The sequence below is a fragment of the Megalobrama amblycephala genome, linkage group LG9 (genome assembly GCF_018812025.1).
Source record: "Megalobrama amblycephala isolate DHTTF-2021 linkage group LG9, ASM1881202v1, whole genome shotgun sequence".
Taxonomy (NCBI): Eukaryota; Metazoa; Chordata; class Actinopteri; order Cypriniformes; family Xenocyprididae; genus Megalobrama; species Megalobrama amblycephala.
The window spans coordinates 7,426,242-7,452,382 of NC_063052.1; the positions used below are offsets into that span (position 1 = coordinate 7,426,242).

Here is a 26,141-nt window from a genome sequence, read left to right on the forward strand (position 1 = left end):
AACATATGCTCCCATCCAGACGTCGTCTCTTTCAGGGAAGACCTTGCATTTTCCAGCATGACAATGCCAGACCACATACTGCATCAATTACAACATCATGGCTGCGTAGAAGAAGGATCCGGGTACTGAAATGGCCAGCCTGCAGTCCAGATCTTTCACCCATAGAAAACATTTGGGGCATCATAAAGAGGAAGATGCGACAAAGAAGACCTAAGACAGTTGAGCAACTAGAAGCCTGTATTAGACAAGAATGGGACAACATTCCTATTCCTAAACTTGAGCAACTTGTCTCCTCAGTCCCCAGACGTTTGCAGACTGTTATAAAAAGAAGAGGGGATGCCACACAGTAGTAAACATGGCCTTGTCCCAACTTTTTTGAGATGTGTTGATGCCATGCAATTTAAAATCAACTTATTTTACCCTTTCAATGATACATACATCTCAGTTTAAACATTTGATATGTCATCATGTTGTATTCTGAATAAAATATTGAAATTTGAAACTTCCACATTATTGCATTCTGTTTTTATTCACAATTTGTGCAGTGTCCCAACTTTTTTGGAATGGGGTTTGTACATTTTTTTTACCAAAATCATCTTTTGTGTGAGTAAATGATGACAAAATTTTAATTTATTTTAATCTATCTCTTTAATATTCCTTTTCCTTTTTTTTTCTCCTGAGTGAAAGAATCCAGTAATCTTCTCCTGATTTATCTCAACAGCGTCTCAAATTTTGCTCAGATTTGCAAAGATACCAAAGTGTCCAATCAAAAATATCAGGATCAGAAACATTCAGAAAAAATTCTGATCAAAAACCAAATCTTCTGATCTGTGCTCTCCAAATTAATTTTATAGCACTATATTCTATCAACAATTCTCTTTATTTTTTCTAAGGAACCTTAGGAGCAACATTTGAGACACACGTGATGCTTGAATGAAACCTACTGTATAATTGACACTTCCATTAAGTCTCCAGAGGTATGAAAGAAGTCTGAGATTGGGATTGCTGGTTTTAAATACAATTTTTTTTATAGCATAATTTAAAAAACATGAAAGAGCAGATACTTGCGTCCAGAGCTTGTCAAATTGTAATGAATCCGAGACCTAGTTTGGACACATCCAGATGAACTCTAGACAGATCTTTCCATCTTTCTGTGAGGACGCAACTGATGGACTGTAAATTTAATTACTACAGCTAAGAGGAATGTGTAATGTGTCGTAAGGGCTGCCCCGATCTCCATGACATTAGAAATGAAAATGGAGGATTAGGTTTTTTTTGTGAATGGAGGGAGGAAATGGGCCTGCCAGTTATATTGATTTCAAGGGAGCACTTCTACGGATGTATAACCAATTACTGTCTGAGCCTCCAAGACTTTGACAAGTCATTGTAACTTCTCAAGCACGCATTATATTCAATTGCCCACTAATGCAAAATCTTAGCACACTTCAGTGCTACCTAAGAAGAAAAGAGAGCTCAAGAGCCCATGGAACTTCCTGTCTGATCAAATTGAGCCAGGAAATATCTGATTTCAACCAGCATGATTTCACATTCCCTTCCTATCTTGAAAGTTACCTTGGTTACACTGACTCATACTCTTGTCAATGCCCCTCTGTTTCGATTTTAAAATATCGTCAGGCTTCTGCACTCAAGCTTTATGGATTCATTTCTGTTTGGTTGTATTTACTCATTCCTTCTTTATTCTGCCTCCATCAACAATTTAATTGGACGAGGGAAAAGCAGGCGTTCAAGCAAACTGAGCCAAATAGCCTCAAGTGAAGATTCCCCTGTTTCTGCCTCCTAATGTTTCTTTGGCAAATGAATTAAGAGAGAGAGGATGAGAGAAAGAGAAATCCATTTACAGCATAGTCCATATGAACAACACATAGGCTCAGTTCCAAAACCTAGTGAGCTGCCTACACAAGCAGCTGCCTTCTAAGACAGCGTCCTAACTTAAAAAGAACTTCATAAGTGGCTGATATGGAACACCCTACTCAATGTGTCATGCTTTATTATACAATTAGACCTGACTCACAATTGATTTATATAGGAGCTGGTACTAGCATGTTGCTAAGCTAAGAATGCGATACCCTAATTAGCTTAAATATACATAGTTGGGGTGTGAAGAGACACGTAGCTCACGAGACGAGACACGAGATTGAGTTCACGAGAACAAGACAGTATTTTTACAGTATTTTATGGCATCTCTGCTGTATGATTTCGTATTAGTCTCTTCAGAACATGATTTACTGTATGAGTTTCTACAACTTTTGACCTCCTAAATTGATCATAGAAATAAAAACAGTATTCATAAAAATGAATAACACATTCTCTTAGTCTTATTAAGTGCAAACAATATTTGCAACCATTATCAAAGTCATCAAATAGAGACCAAATTTTTCTTCAAGCATGATACAGAGCTAAGAGATGGATACACAGCCCAGCCTAAGACAGCTTTCATATTGGGAGATATTTACATGCATCAGAGATTTCAAAATGCAGGGTATTAAATTTTTTTTTTCACGTTTAAGTGCACGCTCGCGTTTTACTTTTGATTTCGTGATTGCGTGTACTCTGTGTAAAGGGAACGGCAGTGCATTCTGCGAGATGAGACATTTGTAAGACGCTTAGGCTTTGTTGTGCAACGACTCCTCCGCCATGGTCTTGTCAGGAATCTCGTTACTTCCCCTCATCACGTGATCAATGAACTCTGATTCCTGCTGCAGTACGTACGATTCTGCAGCTTGTGTTGGATGAGTTGGATAGAATTGAAGCGACCGTTTTCCAACTGAATTAAATGGTTTTTATTCCTATAAAAAGCAAAACGACAGTGGAGAGGAAATGTAAACGTAGCAGTGGCATATTCTATCCTAATTTCACCCTCACACTCCATCACGGCAATATCACGAGACAGCTTTTCTCCTCGACGAGAAATCTCATCACATTATAATTTCACTTTAGTCAAACCCCTAATACATAGCACACAATTTTAAGTAAAACCGTGATTTTAATTAAGTAATTTTTATCTATACTTAATGAATTATAATCATTAATTTTAAACTTGGTTCTCTGTCATTGTACTGTTTTGCATTTGTTCTCTAGGTGCATCAAGTTTTGTATACTTGTATACTAAGATGTGCAATAAACCCTTTAGGTACACTTTAGCATACTTTTAAAAAGAGTACTTAAAATAATATACTTAAGTTTAAAATTATTAATGTAATGTTTTTGGACACTTAATTGCATGAAAATGTATTACTTACATTTATATTAAATGAAATTAGTTGAACTTTAGTGCTTTTTTACAATAATTTTTCAAAATTGTCGAATGTACTGACAAGCATTTGTTTAAATGTTTGTAAAGTTTGTAATGATCAAGTTGCAAAATAACACACTACAATTTCAGTACATGTGCACGTTTAATTCAATTAAGCACACTTTCTTTTCACTCTAAGTACCCTGACTCTAAGTATACTTGTTCAAGTGAAAAAGAAAAGGAAAAAAAAGAGTAAAATGGTCAAAAAGCAGAAGGAGTTGGCTAGACATCCTAAAGCTAGTGGGAACAACACAACACATGCGTCATTTCCTTCAAATGGAAAACATTAGGTGAACACTACCTTTCTAAAAATACATACACTAGTTGTCAGAATACAGTCGCAAGCGTGTACGTGATGCTGCCTTCTGGAACATTATAAAAAGAATACCATAAATTATAAATGACAAGAATGAAACTGGTGAAAATAAACATTGATAAATAGATTTTTAGTCTCGTATGCCAGATCCGTAAGACAAGGAGATGAAAACATTACTCTCTTTTTTTTCTCTCTCTCTCTCTCTCTTTTTATAGGTGGGTTAGGGGCAGCAGGAGGGTTTTTTGCTTGGAAATATCCTGCTCAGCACAGAGAGATAGCAGCGCATGCATTGTAATCCTCTCCCTCCCTGTTGGAAGGAGTGACGAGGAGAAGAAAAAGAATAATAATGGTTTCTACAGTTCAGCATCTGCTCATTAATCTTTCATACAGCCCGATCTGCCAGCAGCGGCAACGCAGTGAGATTTCGGGTTACGCTATCAAATCTCAATTTATAAATAGAGAGAGTTATAGGGAGTGTGATGGAACACAATCATTCATCTCTCTTTGAGTGCGCTGCTTTCATTTTTTACATCTGTTCAAGGGTCAGTGTTTCTATTGCGCTGATAACAGGTAATTTGATAAACTGCTGAAAACCACTGGCATGATCAATAGAGAAAACATGAATACACTTTGTGCTAATTCTGAGAGTTAATCTTTGAAGAACAATTACAATTGAGCTCATTTTTTAAAACTTTGTGGCTACTTTCAGCTAATTATTCAAACTCATGAAATGTTTCCTTTTGCTTTCTAGACCATAGGGTGAATTCAGAGGGTTGTTGAAAGGCTTTTTCAGTGTCATTTGAAACAATATATGTTCGTTGTAGTGACATTTTGTAATATATTAAAAGTTGATATGTGTGAGAGTTTCCACAGACATTAACATTAACGCTATACTTGTGTTATATTACCTTGACATTTAATTACAGAAAACTAGTTAACGCTGCTGCATGCATCTTTCTCTCTTCTGACAAATGTAAGCAACCTCTCTGAATTTTTGTCCTCTTTTGTAAAGTAATAGAAACACAATCGTGGATTGTGTTTATTTGTTGTTTATTTGTTCTATAACAGACCTTAAACAAAAATATCTGTAGCTATTTGAAATTAGAGGCAACCACTGCATTTTAATTATGATCCAAACAAAGATGCTACACAAATGTAGCATGAGAAGTTATTTTTTTATTTGAATTAGATTGTATAATTTCAAGATTTAAAACAAAAACAGAATGGTCTGACTTTAGATTTATGAAATTATGCTATATAAGACACCTGCACAAAATATAAACAGCAGACGGACTGAATGAATAAATATGCAAATTCACTTTCTGACAATAGGTAGCGCTTATGGAACAGCAGCAGTTTCTTTGGGTACTGCTGTACACAAAGCAGCACTGCGCTTATAAACACTACTTTATACAGTTAGAGGAAAAGAAAATGCCATTAAAATTGTAACATTCATGTAAATACATACATTCATGTAAACTCCAACCCCCAGTTCAATATTTATATTTTTCATCCAATATTTTGAGCATCGCGAACAGTGAGCTTGCTGTGTCTAGTATAGTATTTGCTCTGCTAGTGCGTCTTTGTTCTCCTCTTTGCATCTGTCTTCAGCAAGTCCCCTCACTGGCCTGTGTTAAAAGTGTCATGAAATGAGAAATAAAATTTTCCTTGAGCTTTTGACATATAAGAGGTCATCATACTATAAGAATATCCTGTAAGTTTTAGAGCTGAAAACTTCCTTGTTAGTCCAATAAAAGCTTTAATTGACACCAGACCCAGAAAACGACAGGATTTACAAAGTGGGGATCTATGACGTCAAAGGGCAGCAAGCACCGCCTCCGCAGAAGAAGATCAACGCCTACTTCTTCACTGCCTGTTTAGCCCCGCCCACCGATTCGCACATGACATGCAATTGAATAGGTAGCCTAAGTAACATAGGTCTATGTGATGCTAAACCAGATCGAGCTACCAAGCAGTAAAAATGCCGTTGAGGATTACAAAATATTGTGCAGTGCCTGGACTCGACAGTAATGCAACAACATGTAAGTAACTGTGTTAAATCTAATGCCTGATCTGATTTTAATGATTCATGTACAGTCAGATGATCTTTGTCTGTGTGTTAGTAAATCAAACCAGTGACTAAACGTCAACTTGCGTTGTTTCTCTTAGTAGGATTTGTTATTTAACGGTGATTAAATTATATAAAGAAAGCTCAAAGAAAGCCTCCTTTGTAATCGTTGGAGCAGCGCACGCTGAAGCTGTCAATCAAACAGTGCAAGTTTATCAGTGACTGACGCGCAAAACTCCCGTTTTATTCAGTGAATCTTTTAGTTATATCGCGTTTGCACTGTTAGTGAAGATGAAAGCATTTGTTAGTCTGCAGAAATTGAGTTGCAATGATGAGATCACTGCTTTCATGCGCTCAACACTGTCTGTGATCAGCTACAATGTTCATCTCTGCAACCTTTCATGCCAAGATCTAAATATAATGCCACAATTTAAATATAATGCAACACTTCACGATTAGTTAACCTTAGAGCTGTAATAGTAAAAACGTGCTAAAAGAGAAAGTAATACTTGGATATTTTCATATGCAACTATGTCAGCCAATCACAGCAGTGGGCGTTTACACTGAAGTCTCACAACAGACACGCCCCTTAAAACGTAGCGTTCAAATCAGAGGCTAAAATCAGGGTAGGAAAAATGCCTTTTATTCATGAATTATGACAATTTTGGATGTAAAAAGCATACTAACATTATAAGTGCACCCCAGGAAACATTATAAAACAATAAACCAACGCATTTCATGACACCTTTAAAGTTCTGTTTACAGACTTCATAATTTTCCACACAAATGACATTTTGGGAAATTACTGCAGTGCAGTTTGTGTGAAAGTCCAGAATATAGATATCAGGCAAAATAAAACTAAAAAATGGTTCCAATTTATCGCCGGTCAACCGGTGAATCTCTAAAGGTGATTATAATGGGATTCAAAACCGAAAGACCTGCAGGTCATGCAGCAGATCAATAAGCTGATGAAACGAGGGCTCCTTAGCCCCTCTCTCTGTGCGCAGGAGGAATACTATCCTCATCTTCCAGGAAACTTGGGAGTCTGAAGGACACCCGAGTCACATGATCAATAACCCGGGCTGTTTAACCAGGTCATACGCCTTTACTCCCTCTCCTTCCTTTTCATCCAGAAGAGCAGTGGTGACAGCTAACTCTCCCTATTGATTAATGCTGCAGCTCGTCAAATCACCCATTCCAGACACGCACGGGAAAACACAATGCCACAGATGAATTGCCCTGCTGAGAGAGGAGGCTAGGCCAGCCTGGCATATTTATGCCTCACTCTGAGCATTGTGGATCATTTTGTCTCGCTCTCCAACTGTTGTATTGCAGATGCAGATTTTCTTCCTTGCTCTATTGCAGTTTGCACTGGCTCTGTTGACTTTGACAGTATGGAGAAACCGGAATAATACCGAAAAATACTACTTGAACTAGGGCTGCACAATATTTTTTTTCTGTGATATATATTGTGATTAATCATTCTAGAATTATTGCTTTGCCATTGCAGGAATAAATTGCATTTTAAAATATATTAAAATAGAAAGGAGTTATTTTAAATTGTAATAATATTTCACAATATTACTGTTTTTACTGTATTTTTGTCAAATAAATGCAGCTTTAGTGAGCATTAGAGACTTTCAAATGCATTAAAAAAATATTAAATACCCCAAACTTTCGAATGGTAGTGTATATTGATATTTTTATATTTAAATATTTTTATGTATTTTATATATTCTACAGTTAATTGATTAACTTTTCATGGACTATGAAGGAAAAACACTTAATTTCCCAGAATGCTCTATATTTTTCACGACAAACCCTGTGTTGGGACTAATGAAATCCTGTCATTCCAAATCAAATTTCAGTGTGATATTTTGTGGGCCAAGCTCTCCCTGGAAATCCAAAGCCTTGGGATATTGACCCCACTGGCCTGATCCATACAGTAATCCAGCTTTGGTCTATAGTTAGGAGTCAAATGAATATCTGTTGTAACCTCAGATAATGCTAGTTAAAGAGTCTTGTGGTTATTTATATAATTTCCAGCCAAATCTTATCTCCAGCCTGTTATAAGAATTAACATGTCACGATTAAGACAGTGATTTGGGGAAATGTACTGCTGTTATTTCACTATGAATGAATAATCAAGAACTCACTCACTCTCTAACCTAGAATAGGCCTCCAGCAAGTCCACAAATTTCATATACCGTAACAAAACAACTTAAACATTTGTTTGCCTCTCATGTAGCCTCTCTTTTTGTACGTGAAAACAAGCACTTCTCTAATCCTGATATATTTGTCCCTTTATGCATTGATATGCAGTAATGAATTATGGATGAATGGAAAGCTCTTGAACATGGCGCTGTGTTTCTCACCAACATAAAAAGCGCCGTGCCCTCTCACCCCGTCACATGCGCATGATGTCGGTGGAAATAATGGTGGCGAAATGCAGGGCGAGGGCTGGTCATTTCTGTTGTGACAGGCATCTAAACAACCTGCCGGATGGATTGCGGTAATTGGGGTTAAATGCCCTCAATTAGCAGTGCATTGGCAGAGTTGTGCCGCTCGCTCCTCTATTCTATCTCTCCGTCGCTCCTGCGGGAGGGGAGGAGGGGGAGGAGGGGGGCAGGTACAGGTGTGAGACTCAGCAGACTCACTCATGTGGCGCTAACGCTCGCAGCGGTGTGGAGAATGAAGCGGCGGCTCCCTTACAAAATCGATTGCCATATCATCATTGGGTCCACATGCTGGGCGGGAGGGGGTGATATGGCTGCAGATGGTGGAAAGGGAGAGGCATCTTTTCAACGGTGCCCTCTAATGGGTTTTTCTCTGTGAGAGTGTGTGTGTCTTGAGTCTGCTACTTATGAGAGAGAGAGCTTTTATAATCATTGGCCACTATCATGGCTAGAGATGCCAGCGTGAGATTGATTATGAGAGTGACTCACATCGACTTTGATAGTTTTACTATAGTGTCAAACCAAAAGGTGTTGTGAGTAACAGCTTCAATAACCTCCAAATATGTGGGTAATTATGATTTTGTTGATCATTAGATGAATATTTTTTGGTCATGATGCAAGTTTCTGGGCAGAAAGTAACATATACATTACAGTACTACGGTATGCATATAATGGATGTGCATAGAAACACACACAAACACACACTATTGTCAAACCAATAAGTTCCATGTCAGTTTAGCAGATGATTTTCATGCAACTGGCAGAATAATTGAACAGACAGCATTGTTTCAAGACTTGTGAGTTTTGCACATAGACTGTATAAAACAATGGACGTAGTGTCAGTGACAGCACCGGTTTCTGAAGAGCATTTTTGAAGCCCAAAATGGGCGGAGCCGGCCACCGCCATCTTGGCAGCACGTCACCACACGTCACTCCCAGATAACCGAAAATGGGCAAAGAGGCGGGATGTGGGTGGAGCTGAGGTGCCTGGTTGCTGAAACCATGCCCGCCTAGCTCGATGTGATCAAGTTAGTTCAGGCTAAGGAGCTAATGCTATATGCTACTGGTAGCATAGAGGTTGCTAGTCGGGGGCATTGGCGGTTGGGATGGAAGATATTGGTGGTTGATATTTGAACGTTTCCAGCTTACTCTTGAGGTAATTAGCTGAGGTGATGGCTAACAGACAGCAGACAAACGGCTAGTAGTTACGGCAGCGGCAATCTACCTGTCACTCAAGTGGCCGCGCCACTTAATTATTCAGAACTTTAAGGCTTAATATAATTTAAAAGAATGAGTTATAAAACAATTCACCCCTCTCACAGTTGCCATGAAGTGCAAAATTAGCTATATAGACCAAAACCACTTTTTGTACCAGGCTGTAAACATATTTTTTTCTGCTGTAAAGTTGGGCATTTTAACATGGGGGGTCTATGGGATTGACTCCCTTTTGGAGCCTGTCTCTAGGGGCCAGTTGATAAATTGCAGTTTAAGTCACTTCTGTGTTGGATTCAAGAGAGAGACCAGAAGGTTGCCGCTTGGTTTTGCACTACCATTTTTTTTTGGCGGAAGTCACATGAGCTCCACAGAATATTAAATAGAATATTCCAATATTAACTGGAATTTGGTGATATTTACATGATGTAAGCATCATATAAATGTGGTTGACATAGCCACACTAAGATATTTCGGTTTTTAAAAAATGCTTTCAGCATCATTACTCCAGTCTTCAGTGTCACATTATCCTTCAGAAATCATTCTAACATGCTGCTTTGGTGCTCAAGAAACATTTCTTGTAATCAATTGTGAAAAAAAAAAAAAAACATTTGTGCTGATTACTATTTTTGTGGAAACATTGATAAATTTTTTTCAGGATGAACAAAGTTCAAAAGAACAGCATTTACTTGAAATAGAATATTTTTGTAACATTTTATAACAACAAGCTCTGGAATAACAGGTAATAGGCCTGATATTTCCCAAATGCCTTTACGAATTAGACTCTTGAAACACAATCGTTGAGTCTTACCCTGTCTGGGGTGTATATTATGCTTTAATGAGCTGGGTATGTGTGTGTACCAGCCTAGAATTCCTCATGAGCAGCAGATCGTGCTGAGCTTTCATGCCGAGTGCCAAATGCCTCTCTTGAATACTGAATATCAAATGCATCCTTTGTGTGGACTTCATGATCCTCAGCAGCTGATTAAACCTCTTCCCCAGTGTGAATATCCCCACCATGAATATCAGATCGTTAATGACGTAAACAGGATTTATCCTCTTCGTGTTGACTTTGTCTTGTATGTCTATGTGCGTGGACGCCTTGAAAAGCCAGCTGCCCTCATTATGGCAAATATTGGGATGGAAAAGGACCTTGGATGACCCCTCTAATCATGTGTTATTGATGTCCCATTGAAGCCCTGCTTCTATCTAAGCAAGTCCCTTGACAAGGCCCAGGTCAATGAACATTGTAGCAATAGAGGTGATTAACATTTCATATATTTAGCAGTGTTGCTAACAGTTTGGCTGTTTACCGTGATACACTACTATTCAAAAGTTTGGGGTAAGTATTGTATAATCGAGCATCAAATCAGCAAATTCAGCTTAGCCATCAAAGCAATAAATTACATTTTTAAAGGGGACATAGTATCATGAAAATCTGACTTTTTCCGTGTTTAAGCACTATAATCGGGTCCATCTACCAAACCAGAAAACGTGAAAAAGGACAACCAAGTAACTTTGTTTTGGTAAGTCTTTCTCTGCAGGCATGTGAAAAAACAAGCTACTCAGATTTCACTTCCCTAGTGACGCAGGAAGGGGATCTTATTATAATATTACTTCCCCTTAATCTGCACATTTCCACCCACGGTGCCGCAATTTTGTTTTCGCAAGTGACAACAGTGTACCAGTTCTAACACCATATCCAGTCAAATCAAGGGTCAATTCAATGCTGGATTTGCTCAAAAGATTAACATGATGGCACATGCTAGTTAATGAGTTGAATCAACTCCACAACAACTACATACATTTATCCACTAACCATTCAGAAACATCCAGTTGGATTCTAAAAGTTCTTCCTGAGTCTCTCCATCAGTGTCCGACTCCGGTTTGAAGAATATAAGGCTGATCACCGTTACTGACAATCGTCATTTTGGCTGCGTGAGATTCTCCAGCTTTGTTGTTGTCGAGCAACGGAAGCGCGAGCTGTTAAAGCTCCGCCCTCTTTTGTAGCAGGCAGGGAGCAGCAGCTCATTTGCATTTAAAGGGACAAACAAAAATGGAATGTTTTTGGTCACACCCAAATAGGGGCAAATTTGACAAGTTATAATAAATGATCTGTGGGGCATTTTGAGCTGAAACTTCACAGACACATTCTGGGGACACCACAGACTTATATTACATCTTGTGAAAAGGGGCATAATAGGTCCCTTTAAATATATTAAGATAGAAAAGTTATTTTAAATTGTAATAATATTTAACAATATTACTGTTTTTACTGTATTTGTTTGATCAAATGCATCCTTTGGTAAGCAAAAGTGACTTCTTTCAAAATCTAGAAAAGATCGCAACTATTCAAAAGTTTTAACCGGTAGGGCTGTCGCGATAACTGCAATATCGCAATACCGCGCTATTGACGAGCATAACCGCAGAGGAATGCAACAACCGCAGCTACCGCGATATTTGCTTATTTTCGTTTTTGTAAGGTTACGGCACTTTTTGTTTTACACTTTGTGTGTTTGTACTAGATATTAGTAATGGTAACATAATATTAACCATGTTTATTTGTACAGAGGCTCAGTAGATTTGCACTTAAGTTTAAACAGACTGCAAATGAGAGAGAGATTGACTGATTGTGTGCGATTAGCTGCGTCTGTCCTTCAGGCAGAGTCATGTATATTTGTGAAAATAGGTTGTCATGTCCAAGAAAAGTGAAATCTGGCTTAGAATCGACGCATTGCTAGTCAGCTGAGCCTTTAAAAGTGGCGATCAAAGTTAAAATGATTTCGACAGCGTGTTTCATTAATATATCTCCCTATGAACGAGTCAGCGTTTCGAACGTGTAGTTGAATGAACGGTTTAAAAACTCACTCAAAGACGGCCTCTTGCCGCCACTTTGTGGTATAACAATGAAACTGCACTGACAGCCCGTCTAGAATGCGCAGGAGAAATATCAACAGAAAAAGTCTCTTGTCAGTCAGATTCGAGGATCAGAACTAACTAGGCTAACGATAGACTAACGATCTTATCGTCAGGTTTATGCTTTATGTGGACCGTTATTTTGTCATTCTTTTCTTTTTACTTCACTTCCTGTTTCAACGCGATTTAGTTTCGGTTTCATTGCTTTCTGAATATGATCTCATTACATCATAGCACATACACTCAAATTTTATCTATATGCGCGGTAAAACCGCATACCGCGCTATTGAGCCACTCAAAATTACCGCAAGGGAAATTGCTTGACCGTGACAGCCCTATTAACCGGTAACACTAATGTCATATTCTATAAATGACTTTCTTCTTTTGTTTGGTTTGTCTAATGTCCGTTTCCCATTAGTAAGGGTTACCATGAAGGTTAATGTATAGTTGAAACAGTTCAGGACAGGATGGATTGTATCAGATTATGCAAACTGTAAATAATGAGCAAGAATCCATCATGGTCTCTGAGGAGCACTTTGTTTGTGAGTCCTTTGTTATTGATGATTGGACCTATAGTGAGGATGACGGTTTATTCCTGTTGGAGGGTCAAAGGGTGAAAACCCAAGTCTCCCCAGTTGCTGTCTGCTTTAAAAACTCCCTTTAACTAATTGGGCTTCCTTTGACCCTGATATGCAGTTTACTTGCTGCTAGTTCCTCCCTGGAGATACATCCTGACGTTATTGGTTTATTTTTTTAAGTTATTCTGGTCATGAAAAACACCGCCCCTTATGTCTGAAGATGCCCTCTCATTTTTCCATTACTTTTCTACTTGCTCTACTACTGTGACTGTTAGTATCAGGGTATGTGAATGGTGCAGAGTTGCACGATTTTTCCTGGAGCATTTTTGAAAGTCAAAAGAGAAACTTTCCCTACTCAAGTCGTAAGATTGTTCCAACATGTTAATGGCAACTTTATGTACAGGTCGATACATTAAAGCAATTAAAGAATCCGATAAATGCATTTAAAAATACTGAATCAAATTATTTTTAATTGAGTCTAATTGACTGTTGAATCAAATAGACTTTTGAATTTGATAAATTTAATTAAATCAAAACCCAGTAAATTATAACTCAAAGAAATGAAGAAAAAAAGCTGCAAAGAAATGATCCGCTTCGAAGTCAGGAATAAATAGGCTATGTAGATAAAACAAACGGAACAATTGTACGACCAATCGGCTTTAAGTGAACTAATCAGCTGCTCAGAAGAGTTTCATGACTGAACTATATATGTATATAAATAACCAGTTGATGCATATTGTATGTATTTTACACAGTGGAAACAGCATTTATTTGACTGAAATTCCAGAATCGTCAGCTGTAGATGGCGCGATGAATGTATACAGTAGCGGGGGTAAATTTTTATATTGTTGTGAACAAATCGGATCATTGGATATTGACTAAATATCCTCAATACGTTTTGGCTTTAATAAGATTTCCGCAAGAAGTAGGCAAGAACGAACATGAAGTCCTCCATGGTTCCTATTCTTTCTGACAACAAAGCAATTGCATTTAGACTTCAGAAGTGGAAAGTGGGAAATTTCTGATGGCATGTAAAGGCAGTGTTAATCGTTAAGCATTAATATTCAAAAAAGAAAGTATGTTCATTGCAGAAAACTTAGCTTGAGAACAGTTTGATTGTAATTGCCAGTGCTTTGAGAGCAATTTCTCTTGAGCTCTTTTGTGTATAATAGTGACTTCTCTAATTGGTTGCTCTTGTGGATTTTCAGTAATTGGTTAATTTTGGGTAGTTCTTCACCAGGAATTCACCTAATAAACACTTTTTTTTCCAATGAAGTAGAAATTATAATGACTTTTACAGAAGCATGTCTAGTTGCTTAACAACCACAGAGCTCTTGGTACAGTAGGTCTGGTCAATATGTTTTCTCTTTAGAAAAAATAAATGGCATTTTTATTTCCAGAATTGACTGTTAGACAAATTAAAAAATGTTATGTTTTTCAGGAGGGATGAACATGTGAACGGAAACATTATTTACCATTCATTAAAGATACTGTAAGGTGGACAACCACGGCTGCATTTGATTAATCTTTTCCATTTCCAGTCAGCTTACAAAGAGCAACTAAGCTAAGCTCATTGCAAGTCGATGGCAGTGTTGCTGAGAACAATGTTGTGCAGTGTTGTCAATATTTCATTCTGCAAGGCCACCGTCTCTAGAATTGGCTAGAAAACCTTAATGAGAATGAAATGCTGTCTATTGACTCAAGCAGCCGGAGTGTCAAGAGAGTCGGCTACACTAGACCTCACTCAGTTAGGCTGCGCTCCCAGAATGCAAAATGCCTTATTTTCTGCCCCGCCATTTCTTTTTTTCTTCAATACGTCCCTCTGTTATTTCTCACACACTCACTTGCTCACTTCCATGCACCACAAGCGTTTTGTACGAGGAGGCAAGGGAGGTAGCGCCTCCTCAGAAAACTCGATGATGAGACAATAATTAACAATACAGTAAACTAGATCAGTGGTTCTCAACTCCAGTCCTCGGGACCCACTGCTCTGGACATTTTGTATGTCTCTCTTATATGACACACTCAATTCAGTTCATGCAGACTCTCCTAATGAGCTGATGATCTAAATCAGGTGTGTTAAATAAGGGATACATACAAAATGTGCAGAGCAGTGGGTCCCGAGGACTGGAGTTGAGAAACACTGAACTAGATTAAAACTATTAGAACAGCTAGTAGTAACAGATAAAGCTGCTGTATTATTATAGTTATTATTTTAAAGCAATGTAAATATTTAATACATTATGTTTCAAAAGTTCAACATTTTCATGTTTCACATTTGAAAGTTTCAGGTCAATATGATTTTTTATTTTTTTTTTTAAAGAAATTGATACTTTTATTCAGCAAGAACACATTAAATTGATCGAGAGTGACAGTAAAGACTTCCATTATGTTACAAATTAATTCTATTTCAAATAATAAAAATACATAGAAAAAAACAGTTTTCAACATTGATGATAAGAAATGTTCTTGAGCAGCAAATCAGCATGTTAGAATGATTTCTGAAGGATCATGTGACACTGAAGGTAAATTTAATTTATTGTAAGGTAAATGATGCGAACGTGCACTTAAACGGAACATACATTTATTGGCTTTTGGAGATTTGACCTGTTCATTTCAGTCGCCCAACGCACATCTGTGCCACCACATATCTTTCCTCTCAAACTCCATTCATTCTGTTCACCTCTAGAGTATCAAAGTCATCTGGTATTTTTCTGGAGTATAAATCCCTAGTCCCCTTTATTGTACTTACTAGGTGTGCACTGTGACCTTCCAGTCCCAGGCTGTGGAGCTGAGAGGTGTGACAGGCAGTGGCTCCTCTGTGCAGTTTTAATTAACACTGGCACTGGGAGATTGATGGAAAGAAGACGCGGGTTGTCGGCACGGCTTTGCCTCTGGCAGGGGGTGGCAATTAAAACTCCGTGGCGGCACAAGCAACAGGATGAAGAGACAATGTGGGGAGAAGAGGAGAGAGCAGGATTAGGAGACCAATAGGATGTCACCTGCCTTAGACTTATGTGTTTGCGAGGATGACAAGATGTATATCGCTGCAGAAGGAGTACTTTTGAATGAAGTGTATTTTGTGATGTGATTAAAAATGTTGTTTTGGAATAGCATGTTTATTTTACTCTGGATGCACATAAATGCATTCTGCGAGAATTTCAAAATGAGAGTGAATGTGAATTACGCACTTCTCTTATTTCTGTGATGTAAAGATTTAAATAAGTCACTCTGGGTTGGATATCACCTGGAGATGCCAGGCCTCCTGCTGCTAAAGGATCTGTGTGGGAAGGAGAGAGGCTAATTTTGTGTGATAACTTCATTTCTTATTCTCTCATGGTGAGAAAGCGAATGCTCAGACTGATCATGTGCTCTACAGGAAGTGAAGGGAATCTAATGCATTAGATGTCATTACATTGAGTTCACAGATCAGCTGGCTTGAATTCAGAGAGATGCTTTAAAGGTGCAGTTCAGACTATTTAAAGGTAGTGTTTTGAATGTTAACATTCTTCCTCCTATCCAGGTTTAATGTGCATAGACGGCTTTAAGTCATGCGTGGGTTGAGTCTCCTGAAAAGTGTCACTGGGTGCTTCTCATTTCTTAATTGTGCATACTTGTTTCCTGTCCTTGTGTCTTAGCTGTTGAAATGTGAGGAGGGAAGGACTGAAATGAGATGTATTTGTAAAATTAGAGGTGCACCAAAGCCGAAACATCATGCAAGTTTTAAAGTCAGCATGAAATGGTGAACAGTTCATCCATGCAAATGTTGCAATAAGTTTAAAAAACAGCTCCTAATTTTTAATTAAAACGTTGATCTTCCAGTGAAATGACTGACTTCTCTCTGGTCACATATGCCAATCATTTAGTCCACTTAAAGCCGTCTATCTCTTACAATCGATTGCAAACTCGCATTCAAATCTGCCTCCATTCAATCAACAACCAATGGATACCACAAGTCCCTGTCATACTTTGTATTTAGAATTTAAAATTAATAAAAGTTGTGTTCATTTGTTAAGATTATCCTGATGAACAAGGTGTAATGGCCAGCACACTTGCGACTGACTCTAGAGGCTGCGGTCTTTGGCGTTCTTGTTAGTGTGACCACCTCCAATGCCGGAAATGCCAGTTCGAACAGGATTCGGGAAAGAACCTCAAGCCGTAACTTGAACTCGATTCCAACCGGCTAATTACTCATTTCTGGGTTGGCCTACAAAAATATTTAATTATTGCAATGTTCTATACAGAAGAAAATATCTGTAGCTACTCCTGTTACATTGTGGCATAAAGGCGCAATAGGACATTTTCGGAGAGGTTAGCAGAGTGTCTCCAAAGCCATGCTTCCTCTAAAACATATGAAGGCACACACAAACACAGCTGCTTTTGGCAAAGCGAAAGAGAGAGACTTTGAACTGACTGCTGCAGATTAATTTCGGTGTTGATACCATTGACATGGAAACGCATAATTCTGAGTCTGACTGACCAGCTCTGGTTAGAACGTCATGGGTTGCCATCTCTTAATTATGGTAGTTATGGCATGAACGCAGCATTAGCTCGTTGTTTTGGAGGAAATGTAAAAGATGGCAGCTGTTTATTTGCGGTGCTCCATGACCGACGTCTGTCTGTACTCTCCATAGCATGAAACTCGCTGATGACGTATGATGTCTGCGCCAACAGGGTGCGCAAGTGTATGTAAAAACATACATTGACAGGCAGGTAGGACATCGTATTATTTCATTCAGACCGAATATAATGATTGGATAAACATTTTATGGTCCTACACCTTCCACAGATGATATATATTTATTCAAATACATTTACACCATTTAACACAGTGATTACCATCAGGATATGAGGAGACTTTCAACCAATATAACAAAAAATGTTTCTCTAGAAAATCACCTATTGCACCTTTACCTGAGTGACGTTGCTCATAGAGTGATGCACCAATATTGAAATTCTGACAAATATTGGTAAGCCAAACTTATAAATTGCTGATATTATAAATCTAAAAATACTTTGTTTAAAAAAAAGAAAAAGAATTAAAACATAACACTAGTTGCGAGTATATTTAGTCATCACAACATAATAATGCACAGTATGAAAAATGAGTAGATATTCATTTTAAATTGTACAGTAAAACTCCTCTACAAGCTTTCATTTTTCTTAGGCTTCGCATCATCACAGCATTTAGAGAATTGATGAATCTCTCATGATGCCAGACTTCGATTGATTTCTGGGTCACGGGCTGCAGGACGAAGGAGCGACGAATGCGGAAGCATCAATTAAAGTATTGGGAAGCAGTCACTGGGCTGCTATCAAAACATTGCTGTATGTATTTGAGCGGCCCAGCTAGCACAACAAAGCACCATTGGTTTAACCAATGGCATGAGTTTGGGGGCAAGACAGGCAGAAACCTGTCAAGAAACAGTTGCTGCGTCCGAAATCGAATACTTGTAGTATATGAAATACAGTATGCCAAATGTCCAAATACATAGTATTCAAAAAACAAGGGCAAAAAGACGAGAAGTACCCAACTAACCTACTACTTCTGCCGCGATTCTGAAGTACACATTCGACTGACACTTTACTATCCAATGAGGCCACAGGAGAGGAGTTGTGAATGCTGGTGAAGCGGCACAACTGACGCCGTAGGTCAAATGACAGTGACAACATGGCTGAATTTCATTCATAATACAAACATTCATTCTATATAGAACATACTTTTTTAACAGTCAAAACTACTTTTTTAACTACAAATGTAGTCAAGGTTTGGCTTGCCAGCATGGCTAAGATAGCCGCTGTTGGCGGATGCTGGAACTACAACGTTTGGTTGAAAGATTTTCCTGTGACTCATCAGTTACTTTTGAATATGTACAAACCCGATTCCAAAAAAGTTGGGACACTGTACAAATTGTTAATAAAAACAGAATGCAATGATGTGGAAGTTTCAAATTTCAGTATTTTATTCAGAATACAACATAGATGACATATCAAATGTTTAAGCTGAGAAAATATATCATTTTAAGGGAAAAATAAGTTGATTTTAAATTTCATGGCATCAACACATCTCAAAAAAGTTGGGACAAGGCCATGTTTACCACTGTGTGGCATCCTCCCTTCTTTTTATAACAGTCTGCAAACGTCTGGGGACTGAGGAGACAAGTTGCTCAAGTTTAGGAATAGGAATGTTGTCCCATTCTTGTCTAATACAGGCTTCTAGTTGCTCAACTGTATTAGGTCTTCTTTGTCACATCTTCCTCTTTATGATGCACCAAAAGTTTTCTATGGGTGAAAGATCTGGACTGCAGGCTGGCCATTTCAGTACCCGGATGATAACAACTTGGGTTGTCCTTGTCCTCTTTAGTCCGGATGACATGGCGTCCCAGTTTTCCAAAAAGAACTTCAAATTTTGATTCGTCTGACCACAGAACTGTTTTCCACTTTGCCACAGTCCATTTTAAATGAGCCTTGGCCCAGAGAAAACACCTGCGCTTCTGGATCATGTTTAGATATGGCTTCTTTTTTGACCCATAGAGTTTTAGCCGGCAACAACGAATGGCACGATGGATTGTGTTCACCGACAATGTTTTCTGGAAGTATTCCTGAGCCCATGTTGTGATTTCCATTACAGTAACATTCCTGTATGTAATGCAGTGCCGTCTCAGGGCCCGAAGATCACGGGCATCCAGTATGGTTTTCCGGCCTTGACCCTTACGCACAGAGATTGTTCCAGATTCTCTGAATCTTTGGATGATATTATGCACTGTAGGTTATGATAACTTCAAACTCTTTGCAATTTTTCTCTGAGAAACTCCTTTCTGATATTGCTCCACTATTTTTTGCTGCAGCATTGGGGGAATTGGTGATCCTCTGCCCATCTTGACTTCTGAGAGACACTGCCACTCTGAGAGGCTCTTTTTATACCCAATCATGTTGCCAATTGACCTAATAAGTTGCAAATTGGTCCTCCAGTTGTTCCTTATATGTACATTTAACTTTTCCGGCCTCTTATTGCTACCTGTCCCAACTTTTTTGTGTAGCTCTCATGAAATCCAAAATGAGCCAATATTTGACATGACATTTCAAAATGTCTCACTTTCAACATTTGATATGTTATCTATATTCTATTGTGAATAAAATATAAGTTTCTGAGATTTGTAAATTATTGCATTCCTTTTTTATTCACAATTTGTACAGTGTCCCAACTTTTTTGGAATTGGGTTTGTAGATTTTATGTTTATTTATTATTCTAAAAGAGTTTTTAAAAGCAAAATATAATGGCAAACTCTTTCTCATCTTTTTTTTCAGTCCTTGTGGAGAGAACATGGTTGTATCTGAGTGCATTATGCTCTGACTTTTCCCTTGTGAGGATGGAGCATTCAGCATGTAGGCTAGTCTCCGCTAAACAAAGATTAGAGCAACCTCCAAGAGACCCTTAATGCTCAGTGAGTCCCGTAGGTGCATTTGGATTTAGTGGCACTAACATGTTAAAAATCCTTAATTGGCAGCACTAATCTGTGTGTTTTGAACAACAAGCACTTCACTGAGCTGAGATGAGTGACGGGGTGATGTGGCATGACTCTTATTCTGGAGTTGGCCATTGATGTGAAAGCAGGATTAAACTCTGATAGAGGCTGTAAATCTGCTAATATGCTGCACAAGAACAAATTGCTTCTTAGGTTTATTAGATATTCAACTCTTTGATCTCTCATTTGTGAAGAGAGAGTTGATCTTTTTGTTTGAAACAGTACATTTGAATTCGCATTTCGTCCACTTTGGGTAAAGCAGTACATAGAGATGTAAATAAAATATGTAGAGAACAAAAACAACCATTGAAAAGTTTGGGTTCTGTAAGATTTGCTGCATTAATTTGATCAAAAGTACAATAAAATCAGCAGTATATTGTGAAATATTATTACAATTTAAAATAACTTGTTTCAAATTGAATATATTTTAAAATGTAATTTATTCCTGACATGGCAAAGCTGAATTTTCAGCAGCCGTTACTCCAGTTTTCATTGAGATCTTTCAGTGTACCCCAGTGTAGCCCATATTTTTAAATGACTTAAAGGGACAGTTCACTCAAAAATTAAACATCAACATAATATATTTGTTTTCTGTGCAACACAAAGGGTATTTAGCAGAATGACCCAGTTGTTTTTCATACGATGAATGCAAATATGAATTCGAGCTGTCTAAGGTCTAAAAGGACAAGTTTCTTTCTTTTGTGAAGCATAGAATAAGGTATTTTGTTTTACATGTTTAAACTGTTTTTGCCCATATAATTGAAGTCAATGAGGTCCAAAACACATTGGATCCCATTGATTTTCATTGTACAGAAAAAAAAAAAAACGTTGGCATTTTTCAAAACATCTTTTGTGTTCCACAGAGGAAAGAAACAACATGAGGGTTATTAAAAGATGACACGAATGTAATTTTCGGGTAACTGTCCCTTTAAGTGCTTTTAATTGAATGTACTGGCTTTGACACGTTCAACAGACGTGACATCACTGTCCTGAGATTGGCTTCTTCTTTCAAGATTGTCACTGAGGAAATGGCTTTTTTGAGGCAGGTCTGAAAAGGCCACAACCAGACCAATCTAGATAGTGTCTATCTGTGAGTTAATGCACACTTGGCATCAAAGAAAACCACAGACTACTAACCTGTGTCATTATCAGGAATTGTAATGTCTTATCTTTTTGGCACTGCAATTAACCCTACCTTGATTAACATCAATATCTCTCTTAGAGGACACAAAATCATTATATTAGATTACTTCAATCCATCACAATCCCCTTTTATTTTCTCATACCCATATTAAAAAGAAAAATGGATGTTCTGCTCACCCTTCTTCCTCCTGAAATGCAGAGCAGGTGGTGTGATTATGTCAGCTCTGATGTCTGCTGTCAGCTATAGCTTTAGTTCACACATTTCCAATATAATATAACAGTGTAAATAAATCCTACCCAAATCTGTCTGTTGCCTTGTCTAAATATTCACAGGTCTAAATGTTTCTAACAGGGTTTAATGGAATTCATTGAAATGTTAGACTGTTGTTATTCTCAAGTTCTCTGGTTGTCAGGGAGTGTACACACCAGCGCACTATTGTGAGATGATGGAAAGAATTAAGAGGAAGTTTTTTTTTTTTTTTTCCACTGCATGGCAAATTCAGCTTGCTTGTATCTGTAAGGAGGTTCAACTCAGGTAAATTTGTGAAATATGTCAGTGATGTTCACTTTAAGCTGAAATGAGTGCCTGATGAATCCCGTCGTGTCTACTGTAGGTGAAACACAGTTCACCCAAAAATGAAAATTCGGTCATCATTTACTCATCCTCATGTCGTTCCAAACCTGTATGACTTTCTTCTGTGGAAGATAAAATGTATATTTGATGACAGAATTTTCATTTTTTGAATGCACTATCCCTTGGTGTTTATGCATATCAAGCAAATCAAAAGATTAAAGGGTTAGTTCACCCAAAAATGAAAATTCTGTCATTTATTACTCACCCTCATGCCGTTCCACACCCGTAAAACCTTCGTTAATCTTCGGAACACAAATTAAGATATTTTAGTTGAAATCCGATGGCTCAGTGAGACCTCCATAGGGAGCAATGACACTTCCTCTCTCAAGATCCATTAATGTACTAAAAACATATTTAAATCAGTTCATGTGAGTACAGTGGTTCAATATTAATATTATAAAGCGACGAGAATATTTTTGGTGCACCAAAAACAAAAACAAAATAACGACTTATTTAGTGATGGCCAATTTCAAAACACTGCTTCAGGAAGATTCGGAGCACAAATGAATCAGTGTATCAAATCATGATTCAGATCGAGTGTCAAACTGCCAACAGCCGAAATCACGTGACTTTGTCACTCTGAACAGCAGATTCGACACGCTGATTCATTTGTGCTCCGATGCTTCCTGAAGCAGTGTTTTGAAATCGGCCATCACTAAATAAGTCGTTATTTTGTTTTTTTTGGCGCTCCAAAAATATTCTCGTCGCTTTATAATATTAATATTGAACCACTGTACTCACATGAACTGATTTAAATATGTTTTTAGTACCTTTATGGATCTTGAGAGAGGAAATGTCATTGCTCCCTATGGAGGCCTCACGGAGCCATCGGATTTCAACTAAAATATCTTAATTTGTGTTCCGAAGATGAACGAAGGTCTTACGGGTGTGGAGCGGCATGAGGGTAAGTAATAAATGACAGAATTTTCATTTTTGGGTGAACTAACCCTTTAAGGCAAAATGGTCACTTGAAAGGTTCCGTGATGGTTAGGGTGCTACCTATGTAGGCAGAAGACATCAAGGCAGCTCATATATATATATATATATATATATATATATATATATATATATATATATGCAACTTATAGTTTTATATTATACTTGTATATTATACAGCTATAATTATATATAACCACTATAGGGATGTGAAGAGGTCTCATGCCATGAGATCTCATGAGATTAAAAATGTGACGAGATTTCTCGTTGAGGAGAAAAGCTGTCTCGTGATATTGCCATGACGGAGTGTGAGGTTGAAGTTAGAATAGAATATGCCACTGCTATGTTTACATTATGCCTCCACTGTCATTTTACTTTTTATAGAAATAAAAACCATTTAATTCATTTGGATAACGGTCGCTTCAGTTCCATCCAGCTCATCCATCCAACACGAGATGAGAGTCGTACGTAGTTCAGCAGGAATCAGAGTTCACTGATCGAGAGTAAGTGACGAGATGACTGACAAGACCATGGCGGAGGATTCGTTGCACAACAGAGCCTAAGCATTTGACAAATGTCTTATCTTGTAGAATGCATGCTCAGCACTGCAATTCCCTATTCATAGCTAAATGAATATGCTAAATGCATGCAATGATATTAAGATATTAAGTTATAAACATTAACAACATGATTTTCTGTAAAGCTGCTTTGTATTGTGAAAAGCTGTATTTAGACCATGTTCCCTTCAGCACTGTGTTCATGTGATTACGTCACCACTTCATTCACCAGAGGAGCCACAAATAAGAAGAGATGAGACACTGTTCAAACAGCTTGCCAGAGGTCAGGGGTCACGGCCACTGCACAGTCCAGAGCAAAAGTCAATTCCATTTCAGCCTCAATTCTATTTACAGGAAAAGTAATTTAGTTGATCCGATCCCAAGCAAAGGAATGTCCTATTCCGAGTTTATTTTCTGGTAAAACCCTGATGTAGACAAGAATTTAATAGAACTTGTCACATTTTTATATTTAAGTGCTTCCTTGTGCTCTTGAAATGCAGTTTACTCTGTTAGTACTATATGTAAATTGCTGCTTAAATCACCTGCAAATTGAACAAGCCATCCATATAAATTTTCACAAAAACATCAACATCTAGCTTTTAAATGATTACATTTCCATTCACTATTCAGTTTAGATTTTTTTGCTTTGCACTGAAAATTTCATCAAATTGAATGTGCAGCCACGTAGCCGACAGACATTTTATGACTGTAAGCAAAGAGTGAGCTCCTTTAACAAGTATAAGACGGCTTTTGCTATTTGAACTCAAAGCATTTCCATATGTTTATCTCTGAGAGACTAACAACCCTCAGGATGTATTATAACCGGAGGAACATTTGTTAATCTACTGACGGGAGCACTGGCATAAAAATCATACCATGATGTTCTGGGCTTGTTTTTCGCTCCAGCTGAGGCTTAAAATGCTCTGCCTGGTATTTGACAACATTAAAGAGGGCATGTTTTGAGCAAAAAAGTCTTCAAAAGTGTGAAGCCTAAACGGTCTCCTTTTTGAAAGCTCAAAAGATATAAAAACATGCTTAGAATACAATACTTGAACAGTACATAGAGCGTTTTAAAAAGAATCGTATTAATATTTGAGTATCTTGAGGCAGAGGAGGGCTAGATGGAACAGAACTCAACAATCAAGCAGTGTAAGAGAGAGTTTCAGGCCATTCGCTTGCTCACACGTTCTTTACCTTCCAATAGTTTCCTGATCATGTACATGATTTTATGCTTTGCATATGTAAACATTTGGTTTTCTGTCACGTTTTGAATGTTGTTTTTGTGAATTATGCCACCAAGGTAAAAGGTTTTTGTCAAAATTGGTAGAGTGTTTATCTTGGAAACGTATGTTAAAATGGGTTAAAAATCATAAACGATAACAATAAATATCATTCTGCACCCTCTGCCATAATTGCGAGTCCCGGCTCGCGGACCTTTCCTGACTTCGCTTCCTGTCTAGCTACTGTCCTCTCATAATAAAGACAAAAAATACCAAAAAATAAATATATTTTTTTTGCTGGGGTTGGTGTAAACGTTGGCAGTGCAAGTACAAATCTGAACTACTGGCCCGAATACTTATTGTTGAGCCCTATGGAGTGCAAACACAAAATAATGCATCTTAATACACACTTACATCCGCAAGCTGATATGCTGAGTTTGACCATCAGCAGTGCAAATGTTCATGGCTCCAGTCACCACAGGCACTCACCAAAGGTGTGAGAGCTGTCTTTTTATAGAGACGCGTTAGTGTGTTGATTCATTCACACCTACAATGTAGACTCCTGGAGTCCTGGCACTCTGGCTATGGGCCAGCCATTTGCCTTCGATCCAACATGCAGAAAGTTGAACGTGAACACAATCTCAGTCCAAATGCACAATAGTGCTGTATTACATTTAAAGGGATAGTTCAACCAAAAATGAATTGTCATCATTTACTCACCCTCAAGTTCTTCCAAACCTGTATGAGTTTATTTCTTCTGCTGAACACAAAAAAAACATATTGTAACCAAACAGTTGATGGGCCCCATTTACTTCCATAGTATGAAATTTATTTTAAAGGGTTTTGTAGATTTTGTTCTTTCAAGCAAGATAAGAGCTGTACTTATAGGCTATAACCGTTACACTGACAAAGAAGGCCACTGAACAGATTTATCTAAACTGAACCTTCTTCTTTTTCAGCTTTCTTTTGCGGCAACAACTCCTGTCCTGGCAGACAGGAAAAAGTATCCAAATTTCTTCAGGACGGTCCCGTCGGACAATGCTGTGAACCCCGCTGTGGTGAAGTTTCTCAACTATTACAACTGGAGCAGAGTGGGAACCCTGACCCAGGATGTCCAGCGCTTTTCTGAGGTATGTTGAGAAAAATAACTTGCCCTCTTTCTGAATGTATCTTGAATCATGATATTGTGAGTCAGTCTTCAAACTAAAATGTTAACGTTTGTAGAGAGGGGATATTATGTTTTATGTCCTTAATTATTAAATTAAA

The 26,141-nt window shown here is 37.9% G+C and overlaps 1 protein-coding gene across 1 annotated transcript in view; it reads left to right on the top strand.

Moving 5' to 3' along the window:
* gabbr2 (gamma-aminobutyric acid (GABA) B receptor, 2) overlaps positions 1–26,141 on the top strand; it is a 262,922-nt gene that overhangs the window by 133,456 nt on the left and 103,325 nt on the right. The window contains exon 4 of the mRNA XM_048201423.1: positions 25,835–26,005. Within this exon, the coding sequence (XP_048057380.1) occupies positions 25,835–26,005 (171 nt within the window). The remainder of the gene's footprint in view (positions 1–25,834; positions 26,006–26,141) is intronic.